The sequence below is a fragment of the Bos grunniens genome, chromosome 13 (genome assembly GCF_055505025.1).
Source record: "Bos grunniens cultivar Pamir isolate PY7600 chromosome 13, Bosgru_T2T1.0, whole genome shotgun sequence".
NCBI classification, from domain to species: Eukaryota; Metazoa; Chordata; class Mammalia; order Artiodactyla; family Bovidae; genus Bos; species Bos grunniens.
The window spans coordinates 9013298-9028132 of NC_141177.1; the positions used below are offsets into that span (position 1 = coordinate 9013298).

The 14835-nt window shown below is 46.5% G+C and overlaps 1 protein-coding gene across 1 annotated transcript; it reads right to left on the reverse strand.

Moving 5' to 3' along the window:
* Positions 1-326: 326 nt before the first annotated feature.
* On the reverse strand, positions 327-4311 carry WFDC10A (WAP four-disulfide core domain 10A). The gene is made up of 2 exons (XM_086330849.1): positions 1568-4311; positions 327-640 (listed from the first exon to the last, which is right to left on the reverse strand). The coding sequence occupies exons 1-2, from the start codon at positions 1653-1655 to the stop codon at positions 492-494; spliced, it is 237 nt and encodes a 78-aa protein (XP_086186975.1). The 5' UTR covers positions 1656-4311; the 3' UTR covers positions 327-491.
* Positions 4312-14835: the final 10524 nt, after the last annotated feature.

A 14835-nucleotide genomic window follows, 5' to 3' on the forward strand; every position in this document is an offset into this window, starting at 1 on the left:
CAGGGTCTAGCCTCGTGGCATGTCATGTTGAACTTGGCCCTTTGTGGCTCTGGGCGAGGCACGTTCTCCTGAGGACCAGGAGGTGCCGCACACGAGCAGGTCCTCCCCGAGGAGTCCTGGTTCAGTGAGCAGAGGAACAGGGGGGCTGGGCTCGCAGGGGCCTGGCAGGGAGGCAGGAGGGAGGTGGGGAGGGGGAGCAGAGAAGCTTGACAAGGGGAGAGATCAGAGACCCGGACCCAGAAAGGCGGAGGCCCTCTGAGGTCTGTGCCGGGTTCTCCATGATCACAGGCACTGGGAGTGAACTAGGCAGGCCCTTCCACATTCGTTCTGGTTTATTTGACAGGGACATGTTGTTCAGATACTGGCTGGACAGGGTGGCGTTCCGGTCGACATCCTGTATCCAGGGTCAAGTCCTTATCTTCAGCCGCAGGTATAGTGTCTGCGGAGACGGCTGGAGGGGGGACAAGATGTAAGGCCCCAGGCTCTCTGACTCACAGAACGTTCATGCAAATGTTCCCGCAGAAGGTTGAACAACATATGTTATTTGCTTGACATTCTCGATCATCACTGCAGGGGATTTTGCACATATATATTTTGGGTCTTTTCTCACACTGCTTGATTTCTGGGGGTTGCTGCTTTTCTGAAACAGAGCAGATGAAAGGTCAGTGGAACCAGGCCCCTGAGAATACCTCTCTAAAGCTTAAAACTTCCAAGACCCCAGACACAGGCCCACTCATGACTCTTGGACTTTTCAGGGAACTCACCTCCGCCCTTCACCAGATCCTGGTGATGGGTAGTATCTTAAATCCACTCCTCCTACTCTTCCCCAATAGACCTCGATGCCTGGACTTCCTGGACTCTCTCCATAATCCTGCAACAGGACTCCGTCTCCCATATTTGTCATGGCCTTGGCCAAGTCACCTCCTCAGAACCTGCACCCGACCCCTGAGAACTCCACAAAGGTGAGGATGACCTGCTAACTCTCCCCTCTCTCCACGATCCGCGGGGACCAGAGAGGAAGATGAACTTGCCCCTTCGTCGTCTCTCTCCTCTCATGCTGCCACTGTCTGCTCCATCCCTGCCGCTTCCCAGCAAAGTAGCACCCTCAGTGTTTCCCTTCCACTCTCAGCATCCTGCTCCCTCTGAGATAAATTTACCTTGACCCTTGCACCCCAAATGTTGCTCTCCCACATACTTTCATTCTACACTTGCTCCCCTGAATGTCTCGGAATGTTTACCTGTCACCTGTGTGCATAAACCAAAGAATAGCTGTTTGTTTTCCCACCTGATTCTTGCTCAGGTGTATCTTTCCCTGTCGTAGGTACCACATGTCTCTGGATTCGAGGGATGGGGAATGAAAAGATGCAGTTTCCCCCTCCACCCCCATCACTCTTCCCAGAGCCAGATAAAGAGGCTGGAGGGCCGTGGTTTGGGAAGAACCAGAGTCTTCACGGTGCTGTGGTCCGACCGAATAGGATGTGCCGGAAAGTTCGAACTCCCAGGTCCTCCTTAGACTGGACGGGTCACCCCTCCCCCGCCCCCTCCTGCCCCCTCCCCCACCACCTACGGTTCGTCTTCTGGCTGTGTTGCCTTCCCCTGGCCTGCAGCAGCAGAACGCAGAGGAACAGGATGGGCAGCAGAGCCTGGGCTCTCATGACTCTGGCCAGAGTGGTGAGCACTCCGTCTGGCCTGGACTCCCCTGGAGAGTTGAGAGGGGAGAGAGAAGGGAAGGAACGAAGGTGATCCTGGGCTCCTCGCTGCCTCTCCTGGCCAAGCCGGGGCAGAGCAAGGAGTCCTTGTTCTTCACGTGGCCTGCCCCTCACCACGGCCCACTCCTGTGGCACTGGGGCTCCTACAGGGACGGTCCTCCTCTCACAGCTAATCTTCCTCTTTTGTCAACAGTTTTTTTTTTTTTTTTCTGGAAGATGTAACTATTTCTATTTTGTAATTACAAAATAATTTATAAGAAAAGAGACAAAGAGTGTTAAAAAAGATGATCATCTCACTGCCTGGAATTAACATGGGCCCTGTTATACTGTCTTTCTAGTTCTTTGCATATTTACTATGTACAGTTCTTTGTCTTCTCACATTTTGAATCACCCAGCTTTTGTTACCCATCCTTTCCACTCTTAATGAATATTGTAAATATTTCACAAAATATGATTTCTCATAATTGCACAGCCCTCACTTAACATAAATGCCTATTGTCAAGCATCTGTATTACATTATGGAGAAGGCAATGGCATCCCACTCCAGTACTCTTGTCTGGAAAATCCGATGGACAGAGGAGCCTGGTAGGCTGCAGTCCATGGGGGTCGCTAAGAGTCGGACATGACTGAGTGACTTCACTTTCACTTTTCACTTTCATGCATTGGAGAAGGAAATGGCAACCCACTCCAGTGTTGCCTGGAGAATCCCAGGGACGGGGGAGCCTGGTGGGCTGCCATCTGTGGGGTCTCACAGAGTCGGACACGACTAAAGCGACTTAGTAGCAGCAGCAGCAGGATTACATTAATTACTGATTATCTGGACAATATCCTGTTGAACATTTTTATTCAGAAGTCCTTTTTTCTTTTTCTTTTAAAGTAAGGCAGCTGGAATTTGTGGGTGAGAAAGTGAGTTAGGTACACAGTGTTCTTCCCGGCTTAGCAGGAGACACTTCTCACATCAAAGAAAATCCAGGACTTCTGGATGGGTGAATATCACAGAGGCTGGGATGTGACCAGAATGCTCCTGAGTGGGAATGAAAGACGGGCTGCAACCAAAATCACCTTTAAGTTCCCAGCCTTTGAACTGACTTTTTCTCCTCTTCTGCCCCCTGTTCCAGACCACAACCCCTGCCCGCTCCCGCCCCTCCACCGACTCTCCCAGTAGGAAGAAGCCAGATAAAAAAACAGCCTGTTACTGCAGACACTCCACTCAGATGCCTTCAGAGGTAGGTGGAGGTAAGGGTTTTGAGGAGTGAGTTTTTATTTGTGGCTTGCTCAGATGAGTTTCCTTCCCAGTGATATCAACATTCTTCCTGTTAAATGGGGATTATTGCCTGAGGTATGAATAAGAAAGTTGATAGAGAGGGCATGGGAACTGTTTGAAGTGCTCTGGTAAAAGGAGCAGAGAGTAAACAAGATGACAATATCCCTGACTAGAAAGCCCCGGTTCTCTCCTTTAACATCTAGAGAGCCCAGGACCCTGAATTTGGGGGAGGGGGCAGTAGTTGTGTGTCTTTGTGATGCCTAGAGACCATTTCATTGCCATACACCCTATGTCATCATGGCCAAAAGATTCGCCCAGACCTCTGTATGTGAGTGGTACACAGCCTGCGCGGGATGATACTTTTCCTCTCTGGGATCATTTAGGACACCTGAGGTGTGCAAAGAAGGGGACTGGGCATCCCCAGGATCCTGAACAAGCCCTCTAGGGACAAGTGAGAACCTCAGAGAACAGGACAAAGAATGAGGCTTTTTAAATGAACAGGTCTCAAAGCTCTGGCAAACTTGCATCTAGAACGCTATTTTTGAATACAAATAAACAGCTTCATTGAACCCATTGCTTTGAATTTATTGTGTCTGTCTTCCTCCTTCTGTGTGCAAAAGGCGGGGGTGTCAAGAATTCAGAGGCCGGTCCCAATCCATGCCCAACTCCACCCAGTTCTCTTTTGCCTTACCCCTGCCTATAAGTGGTTAACAGAGCATCCTCATTACATACCTGTCTTGCTATGTGCTGCTGCCTTTGGAGGATCAGAAGAACACTGAGCCCGGCCCAAGGACTGGGAATCTTACCACTCTTAGCTGGCTTTCCAGTGCAAAAAAAATGTGAGTCATTTACAGGATTTCTGGAAGCCCACTGTGCATAAAGAAAGTTCACCTTTAGCTTGGAGCTTCACCAGTTAAGTGGTATCCTTTGGTATAAATATTGCCCAATGTGTCAGTAGGTGAACTTCACAGTTTGCCCTCCCCATGCCCTGCTGAAGCAGGCTGGCAAGAATGTGGGTTCTGAATGGACATGGTTGGAGAGCAAATATACGCATCTGAGTGGAAGCCCCCGGACATCTGATCTTTTACCTTTCCAGTTTTTCTGACTGTGCCGTGAGGCATGTGGGGTCTTCGTTCCCCAGCCAGGATTGAACCTATGCTCCCTGCAGTGTAAGCGTGGTCTTAACCCCTGGACCACCAAGGAAGTCGCTTTTTTTACGTTTTAAGGGCTTTTCCTCTCCTCTTATTCATTAATCTCCTTCTCTTACTGTCTCTCCTCATCTCCTAAATCCAATTTGCCTCTAAGTCAATGCATCGAGGGATTCACATGCCTAAAATGTGCATTTTTGCAACTTCCAAATTTCACGTATTCTGAGTGGACAATGAGTTTTCAAAGATCCCTTTGAAAAATTCCACACCTTTTAAATGATCTCTAGCACTAGCCTTGCTTTTAAGCAAAGGCATTTTGTTTCATTCCGAGGAGTGTGGTTTCATAGAATTTTCTGTGATGATGGAGATATTTTACATCTAACCTATCCAATAGCCTAGCCACTAGCTTCATGTGGATATTGAAGCCTGAAATGCCTGGAAACTAAACTTAAGTTTAATTTTTAATTGAAGGACAGTTGATTGATAACACTGTTAGTTTCAGGTGTACAGCATAGGTTTTTGTTTTTTTTTTTAAGGTTATATTCCATTAAGATACTGAGTATAATTCCCTGAGCTACACAGTAAAACTTTGTTGTTCATCTTGCACTTTAAGTTAATTTATATAGTCATAGGTGCCAGCAGCTACCATACTGGACAGTGTAGTCTTCTGGTGGATTGAAAATTTCTAAAGACTTTCAGGGAGAGAAACAACCTCTACCTTGTTACTATGTAATCTGTGATCAAAATTTTACCCTTTTCTTAGATTCTTTCATTTTTCTTCCTGTTTGGTTTTAAGAGAGCAAGACAGCAGATAAAGGATGAAGGAAGCAGATGGGAGAGGGCGGGGACTTCTAATTAAGTCTCCTTCCCCGCATGTCCTCCACCCCTCAGCTGCCAGTTGTCAGCAGGCTATATCATCTTTTTTCTGCTTCTTTGTTTTCTCCTGAGTGAGTGAGTGAGTGAAGTCGCTCAGTCGTGTCCGACTCTTTGCGACCCCGTGGACTGTAGCCCCCCAGGCTCCTCCGTCCATGGGATTCTCCAGGCAAGAATACTGGAGTGGGTTGCCATTTCCTTCTCCTGAGTGCTTACTATCAAATATGTATTTCCTTATTCTCTTACTTAACTAGAATGGCAACTCTACAAATGTATGGATTTTTGCCTGTTTTCTTCATGACATGGGGAATGATCGTAATATTTATCATTGTATTGTTGGCATGACTTGTGTGATGTGATCATATTATTTTTGTCCCCCGCCTGCTCTGTTTGATTTTATTCACAATCTATTTATTCAGAATAGATTTTATTCTATTCAGGAAACAGCTAGTTTTTCCCTTGCTTCTTCAGGAAAACTTTGGTAGCTGCCCATAACTTCTGTGACTTTAGTCACAAAACATTTTCTCAACCTAATCATTAGAATGTGCAGGCCCACAAAGTTAGCCACAACTTCCTAAATTGCTTAGAACTGTGGATCCTCCTTTTTCTCAGAGGCTCCAGCTGTGGAAGAGGATGTGGCCAACATCTTTCTCTTGGGTTCTTTGTGATTCTGTTCCTCCGCCCCCAACTGGTTTAAAAAAGTTTCTGGCCCCTGGGTAGTAGAGGGAGGAAGGACCACTAAGAGAGACTGGGAAAGTTCTTACACAATAGGCGTGATCACTGGCTGGCACTGGGCTTTTGGTCCTCTTTTATGGGTGATTTCAAGAGTTCATTGGAGACACAAAATGGCATCAGGCCATTTACAATTAGATACTTCTCAAACTGTAGCCCTCTTCTCTGCTACTACAGGTCGCTTTAGACACATTCCTTACCCTTTAGAGTTTTCAGTCATGACTGGAACACAAGTCTACAGTGTCTCTGTAAACTTTTGGGGACATACTGGAGACTCTGAGTAGCAGCCACAGAGCTCATGCTCCCAACTTGGAATTGGAAGACAGCATGTCTACTTCTCTGGGCAAAGCTTCTGACCAATGAGGTCTCCTGCAGCATCTTCTCTCATAACGCCTTCAACTTTGGATCATCTTTGCAGATGAAATTTTTTTTCCCAGTTTTTTACAGTTTTATTAATTTTTATTGGAGTATAGTTGCTTCACAATGTTGTGTGAAAGTCTTGCTTCTAAGTTTGGCCAGCAACTTTTCTCAAGTCCTGCTGAGTCATCTATCTCATCCACTCTGTCTTAAGGTCTCAACTAAAACTTCCACTATATCATCCTGTTACCTGTGTTCTTAACAGATCAGATTATTTCAAGTAGTCTATTTTTCCAATTTCGTAAAATAATGACTGCAACATAAAAGCATAGACATTATACAGTTATCTCTGGGTAGTGGAATAATGGATAATGCTTACCCATTTCTTCTTCTTCTTTTTTTTTTTTTTAAATAGCTGTGCTGGGTCTTTGTTGCTGTGCAGGCTTTTCTCTTGTTTCGGTGAGTGGGGGCTACTCTCTGTTTGTAGTGCACGAGCTTCTCGTTCCAGCCGCTTCTCTTGCTGCTGAGCACAGGCTCTAGAGTGTTAGGGCTTCAGTAGTGGCAGCACGTGGGCTCAGTAGTTTCAGCGCCCGGGCTCCAGAGCACAAGTTCAATACATGGCATACATGCTTAGTTGCTCCGTGGCACATGGGGTCTTCCCAGACCAGAGATCAAACTCGTCTCTCCCACATTGGTAGGTGGATTGTTTACCACTGAGCCACCAGGGAAGCTCTCCTGTTTATTTTTTTAACAATACAACCTGAAGATAAATTGCTTTTTGATCAGAAAAAAACAATGCATTAAAAAAAAAAAAGTAATTTCATAAAGGAAGGGGTACCTAATGTGAATGGGGAAGAAGTCCAGGGAAGCCACTGGCTAGTTTGCTGTGTTGTTGGGGCCAGCGGGCGGAAAGGAAAAGTAGGAGAAGAAGAACACAATATTCACAGGCATTTTCTCTTTCTTTCCTACCCTGTCCCCTTAATTCCTATCTCTAGTAGCATCGGGAAAAGACCTGCTTTCTGCCAAAACCTAATCCACACACACGTAGAAACGACCATGAAGCCCTGGATTCTTCTACTCATGCTTCTCACCTATGAGCTTGTGATGTTTCTGCCCGTGCTGGGAAGCATCAAGAACAAACTTCTCTGTAGGTGGTGTGGCCAGGGAGGACAGGGAGGAGGGTGCTTTGTCCAGGCCTGGGGTGTCTTGTATAACTGATTCAGGGCCCACATTTCTAGGATCACCCTTTAAATGAACAGAGTCCTCCTTCAAGCAAGAGATGTCCAAGAAAGATTAGGTTGGCTGTTCCCAAACTGGCATCTCCTTAAGCTTCCTTTCCCAGCTCTGAAAGCTGTAGTGGGTACATGGAAAGGGAATGTAGCTTTTGCCCACATTCCATAACCTAGCAGCATACAATAGTGGCCAATGTCAGACCACCTTGGGTGGAGGAAAGACCAACACAGAGTTTCCCTCTGAGCCCACAGTTTTCCAATCTGAAAAATGGGTATGGAAATTGGAGCTAGAGACGATTGCAGACCTTGCAATCTAAAGTTATGTGGGAACGGACTTGGTGAGGTGGTGTCATCTGTGTTGGGGTTGTCCGAGGCCCCATCTTTAGGCAACCTGGACAGAACCTGCAGCCCTGCAATGCTGTGGGAACATGTGGTAAGAGGGAAGTCATGCCATATAAGGATGGTCTTCTGTAAAAAGCCACTGCCTAGGGTTCACAGAGGGATTCTCTTCAAAGGCAGAAAAATATCTTGTGACTTACAGCTCAGGGATTTTTCAACTTGAGAAAAGATTTCTTGTCCAAGTACTGGGTGGATAGACACTGCCAACTTCTATGCTCTTGATTCCAGATGAAATAAAAGACATTGATCAATGCTGGGTACAGCCTCCATCATTAAGGTATTGTGTAAAAAGATGCACTAAATTAAGGGAATGTTCCTTTCCAAATCACACATGCTGCTGGACCTACTGTGGAAACATCTGCCTGAACAATGAGTGAGTTGATTGGGGTGGGAAGGTTGGCCTGTGGATGCTTCCTTCCTGCTCCTTGCCCTTGTTCAGAAGGTGTGACCTGGGACAGAAGACATCATCACCCAAACCCTGGTCAAAGAAACAAGCGGCATAAGGCAACGTCCTCCTGCCCCCACACCTAGGCTGCCACTCACTGCAAAGTAAACAAGATACCAGCATGGGGGCCCTCCATGTATTTTTTTCACTCTCATTCAATTCCCCGCAACATCACCCATCAATTTGTTCATCCTTCCCTTGTCCAAGGTTCCTATTATTGCCTCAATCTGGCCTCTCCACTGGCCCCTTTTCTTAGCCAGGCCCAAGGAGACCAGGTCTTTACTTGTCTGCTCAACTGGCAAATCTCTTGAGAGAAATTGATTTAAAGCAGGTAACTCCTGATCTTCTAGGAAGACTTCCTGTTTCCATTAACTGGGACTAGAAAGTCAGTTAAGTCACTTAGTCGTGTCCAACTCTTTGTGACCCCGTGGACTGTAGCCCACCAGTCTCCTCCGTCCATGGGATTCTCCAGGCAGGAATACTGGAGTAGGTTGCCATTTCCTTCTCCAGGGGATCTTCCCGACCCAGGGATCGAACCCAGGTCTCCCGCATTGCGGGCAGACACTTTAACCTCTGAGCCACCAGGGAAGCACCTGGTACTTAACTGGGACCAAGGGAGGAGTTAAGTTTGGGAATGGATGCCCCCCAGAGTTCTGTGACTTTTAACCACTTAACTTTTCTCTTCCAGGGAACCTTTTAAATTCAAGTGAAAATCCTAGTTTCTAGCTGACCTCCTCCCAGCTAGTGTGGGCTGGAGGCTATGTGGCCAAGAAGAGGGCTGCCTGGTTCTCTGTTGGGATACCCACTCGCTCCAGCTGAGGATTTCTGTTCTTCCTTGACCTTTCAATCTTGAGAAGGCTCACGTCTTTGCCAAATAAACTGATGCACCAACTTGAGCATTCTGTGTTTGTTGGTACTTTATCCCTGTGACTTCATTTCTTTCATTATAACCCTCAACAGCCCCCAAAAGTATTCCCATCCCATCATGGGCACAGGCACTCAACTCTGCCTTTCCATTAGACCCATGTATTAGTCTGGCATGGTCATGGTTGTAGCAAAAATACAGAGTTTATAAAAATCTTGGGGGGCCACGTGCTCTAGATCTCACGTGCTGCAACTCCTGAAGCCTGCAGGCCTTAGAGCGTGTGCTTTGCAACAAGAGGAACCACCACAAAGAGCAGCCCGCACAGCGCAACTAGAGAGTAGCCCACATCTGCAGCAACGAAGACCCAGCTCAGTCAGAAATAAATAAACAAATAAATAAGTTAAAAAATAATTTAAAAAACGTATGTGGTCAACACAGTAAAGTTCATCCTTATTCATAATACATCAGGGTGATCAATGAATGATCCATGTCAAGATTCAAGGGTCCTGGCTCCTCCCATCTATAGATCCATCATCTCCTATGGCTGCTTCTGCATCCAGCCAGCAGATGGGAAAAGAAAGCTAGGATGGAGGCCCTTAACTTTTAAGGGCCAGGCCTAGAAATGAAGTTTATTATTTCTCTCCAATATTCTATTTGCCATTATGTGGTCCCACCTATTGGCAAAAAAGACTAAGAATTATAGTCTAGCTCTATGCTCAATAAGAACAGGAAAATGGATTTGGTGAACACATGACAGTCTCTCACCTGCCTATTTATGAAAAACCAGACTCCTGAAGTAAGACCTAAGATGCTGGCCTCCATATCACTCTCGCCCCGGGAGCAAGCACCCTTGATAACCTCTGTTGTTGGGCTTTCCTGGTGGTTCAGACGGTAAAGGATCCACCTGCAATGCAAGAGACCTGGGTTCAATCCCTCAGTCAGGAAGATCCCCGGAGAAGGAAATGGCAACCAACTGTAGCAACCTTGCCTGGAGAATCCCATGGACAGAGAAGCTTGGCAGGCTGTAGTCCGTAGGGCTGCAAAGAGTCGGACACGACCGAGGCGACTTAGCACACTGAGCTTTAGAGCTCAGAACAATGAAAAGGGACAATGGGCCAGGGGCTTGGGTAAACATCCTTCAGGAGTGGGGCTCCAGGCTCCCCGCTTGGGTAAACATCCTTCAGGAGTGGGGCTCCAGGCTCCCCACTATGGAGCGCCCCTGGGGATTTCCCTTCACCATCAAAGTGGTATTTTACTTCCTCCTGGTTTAGAGATCCTGTTTCTTGCAGCATGCAAGATCTTTAGTTTCAGCATGTGAAATGTAGTTCCCTGACCAGGAATTGAAGATGGGTCCCCCTGCATTGGGAGCATGGAGTCTCAGCCACTGGACCACCAGGGAGATCCCTATTTCAATCATTATTTCTGCAATTCCTTTTTTTCCATCAAATTCTCTCACCATGAAACTAGGACCTGATTTTTGTCAGTAAAATACTTGTAAACAGGTGCAAGTATTTTGGGGATTAATGAACTAAGTTTTATTTAAAATCCCTTGTGGCTCAGCTGGTAAAGAATCTGCCTACAATGTGGGAGACCTGGATTTGATCCCTGGGTTGGGAAGATCCCCTGGAGAAGGGAAAGGCTACCCACTCCAGTATTCTGGCCTGGAGAATTCCATGGACTATATCGCAAAGAGTCGGACACGACTGAGCAACTTTCACTTCACTTCACTTCGTAGTTGATTTACAATGTTGTAAATCACTATAAAGCAAAGTGATTCAGTTATACATACATTTAAAAAACATTTAAAAAATATTCTTTTTCATTACAGTTTATCATAGGATTACAATTTTTAAAATTTGGGAGTTTACAGCTCTTTTTTATAAAAGATAAAAAGCCCTAGTATCTACCTATATCTAGGTAATGGATAATCAACTGACAATACCTCATTACTCTTCTTCATACTTTTCTGTGTTTTTCAAACTGCTAAAATAAAAATTAGTAAAGTACAAAGAATCCATTTCTACAATGAGAGGAGTATATAAAGTATAAGAGGAGGCAAGTGCTTCTTGAGACATCAATGCCCAGCCCAGGAGTGGTGGCTGAAGACGGAGAGGAGGCAGAACCAGACTGGGCACTGAGAGAAGGTCACGTGGTCTCCCAACTCCCCACCCTGAAACCCTTCTTGAGCCCCTGCAGAACCTGGCCCAAGTGCTGGGTCTTCTGCCAGGCTCACCTTGACATGTCCGGGGTCAGCGTCATGAAGTCGTTGGGTCTCCCGCTGCTGATGCTCTCCTGCATGGCAATCCTGCCAGTTTCAGGAAGCTGGAAAGAAAAAATAGATTCTCCCTTTGAACTTCCACCTTACAGTAGGTATTTGGGCTGGGCTTCCAGATGAAGAAGGAATAGGAAACAAAAGGACCTTTCTCGGTCCAATTGCAGAGAAGAACCAGGGTCTGTAATAGAAGCAGTGGTTTTTTTTAAAGTCCGGGTACCAGAGGAAGGTTGAATGTTTTGTTCTCAATCTTGAGGGTCTTCTGATGCTACACGGAATGCGATTTTTTTTTTAAACATGTGCACATAGAGTTTTTGTCCAGGAGAGCACTTAGCAGTGAAAAGCTCCATGGGGTCTAGAGCTTAGCTTGAGCTACCAGGAGTTTATGTTCTCAGGAGTTTCAAGGATGAGCAGCAAACTGGAAAAGGACTGGTAATAATTTCTTGAAATATGCCCTTTGTTTACAATGTTCTGAGTATTTCAGAACATTGGGTATGGAGAGGAGAAATAAAACACATGCTCATCTAGAAAAATGGTACTGATGATCCCAATTGCAAGGTAGGAATAGGGATGCAGACATAGAGAAGGAACTTGTGGACACAGCAGGGGAAGGAGAAGGTGGGATGAGTTGGAAGAAGAGCACTGACATAAATACCGTACCGTGTGTAAAACAGATACCTAGTGGGAAGCTGCTGTGCAGCACAGGCAGTTCAAGGTGGTGCTCTGTGATGACCTGGACGGGTGGAATCGGGGGGAAGTGACAGGGAGGCTCAAGAGGGAGGAGATATATTTTCACATTTAACTGATTCACACTGTTGTACAGCAGAAACTAACACAACATTGTAAAGCAATTATACTCCAATGAAAAAACAAATAAAAAATAGATTGAGGGGAAAATAAGCCTAGATATTCCAAGACTAAAGGCCAATAAAAAAATTCTGTTCCATGAAGAGAAATTTAGAACCACTGGTGTAAAAAAATTGAAATCAATAGAATTGAGGGGAGAAGAGCAGTGAATAACTAGTGATAGATGTTTCTAGGGAAGAACTAGGTGTGGAGGGCCATTTCCACCAGAGGTGGAACAGTGGAGTCTCTGCTCTGGGACCTGGTTCCCCTCATTCTGTAAAATGAGAGTGGGAGACTGGGAGATCTCTTGGGATTCTTTGTTCTGAAACTTGGGTTTCAGGACCCAGGTTCTGTGAGTTTAAATTCCACAGGGGTGACTTCAGGGTGGCTGGGTTTGTTGGGGGCAGGGGTGGGAGCAGGATCTTGAGTCTGGGCACTAGGAAGTCCACCTAGACCCCCGGGCAGGCAGAGGAAGAAGAGAAATGAGTGGAGCAGGTCCTGGGGTCTTGGAGGGGCTGATAATACTGAGGACACTCTTCTTCTGGGAGTCAGTACTCATGTACTCTTCTAAGTTGAGCCAAAGCTGAAACTGAAACCCTGCAACAAGAGTCCCACTAATGAGCAGTGTGCCATCAAGTGCAAGCTTCACACGGAGTGTCAGCTCGGTCATCACTGCTGCAGTGCCTTCTGCGGAGATGTCTGCATGCTTCTGAAGCCGAACGGTAGGGTCTAAGAAGCACCCTTCCTTGCCTTGCCATTTGGTTCTCAAGGACTATGGACTCCTGGGACATCCCTGGCAGTCCAGTAGTTAAAACTCTGTGCTTCCAATACAGGGGGCATGGGTTTGATCCATAATCGGGGAAATAAGATCCCACATGCCCCAAGGTACAGCCAAAAGATTTTTTAAAAAAGGAAAACCAAAAGACTATGGATTCCAAATTGCGGGGAGACAGACTGCAGGAGACTCAGCCTCCCCTCCTTCTCCCAGTTCCAATATCTAATCAAACCTGGGATCCCCTGCCTCTTCATTCATCTGAGTCCTTGTCTGCTTGTGGGCCTACCTGATTCATCCAGACTTCAGGAGGTCTGACATTTATGTCTCCTTGCTCATGGCTGACTTAAAACATCCCTGGAGAAACCTTGTGTGGCCCTTCCCTACATTGCAGAACACACCCGTGCCCCTATGGTTTGGGAGGATCTGTTTTCTCTGGATTGTGTGATGACTGAGTACCTACCCCTCCTCTCTCCTAGTGAGCAGCAATACAGACCACAAAATCAGCAACATCCTGTCCACCGTGCAGCCCACAAAGCACCCGTGAGAGTCGGAGGATACCTAGGAGGCCTTGGAAGACCGTGCTGTGACCTCCAGTAGGATCATCTTCCTGACTCAGCTCTGGGTGGGGCGAGGAGGGTGGGCCCGGGTAATGTCCCCCTGCCAACCCTCTTCCCTAAGCTATTATGTTATCAGCTTTAATTCCTTGACAAATAAGCTGACAGTAAAGGAGACATCTGTTTCTTCTTCCATAATGCCGGCCCGTATCGTTCGCTGACCATCCCCACCCCACTTTATACATGCCCTCAACTTCTGCCTCCCAGCTTTGTTTTGTTTTTCTGACCACATCTTGCAGTATGTGGGATCTCAGCTCCCCAACCACTAATAGAACTTGTATCTTCCGCAGTGGAAGCACAGAGGCCTAACCACTGGGCCACCAGGGAAGTCCCTGCCTCCCGGTTTGGATCCCCCTACCTCCTCCCCCTTTAGGGGCTTGATGTCCTTAGCCAAGATTTCTGGATTCTACTCTTCTTTGTCCACGGACCAACCTCCCTGGGATGTTCTTATGGCTACAGAAAACACTGTTCCTCTGAGATCCCCATAACGTGGTGTAGCCTTTCTCCTATAATCTCAGGCCTGTGATTTAACTAGTTCATGAGCTTCCCAGGTGGCACAGTTGGTAAAGAATCTGCCTGCCAAGGCAGGAGATGCAAGAGACTTGGGTTTGATCCCTGGGTCAGGAAGATCCCCTGGAGTAGGAAATGGCAACCCACTCCAGTATTATTGCCTGGAGAATTTCATAGACAGAGGAATTTGATGGGCTCCTGACAGTTCATGGAATCAAAAAGAGTAGGCCACGACTGAGCACAAATGCACACACATGAAATTACAATCTTACCTAAAAGGGATAGCACCAATGGTCTAGAATGAAAGGAAATACCCCTGGCCTCCCCAAGTTCTCTTCCTGAACAATGCCTAACGTGTTACCATTACTTATTCAATCATTTGGCACCTACAGGGCTATTTTCAGATGTAAATACTCCTAGAAATCATAAGCAACCTTTGGAGGGTGGTAGCCTACCATGTGCCCAAGATGGTGGCAAGGCCACTCCACATAAATGAGGGTGTCACAAACTCTATCTGTTAGCATTTTACCCAAGGAAGGAGGTATAATCCAAACAGCTAGAAACCTGAATGAGACATGACGAGAAGGGGCCAATGGACAGACAGTGCATTAAAGTACAGAAGACAGTGGGTAGATGTAATCAGGCTTCCTGCAAGGAGAGATGCTTGGTCCTATCTTGAAGGATAGAGAGGAATTGGAATGCCCCAAATGATAGTTATTTTCCCTTCTTGAGTAGATTAAATGTAGACTTGGGGGGAGAGGAAAGGGAGCTTGAAGGACATGAAAGCCTGCTAC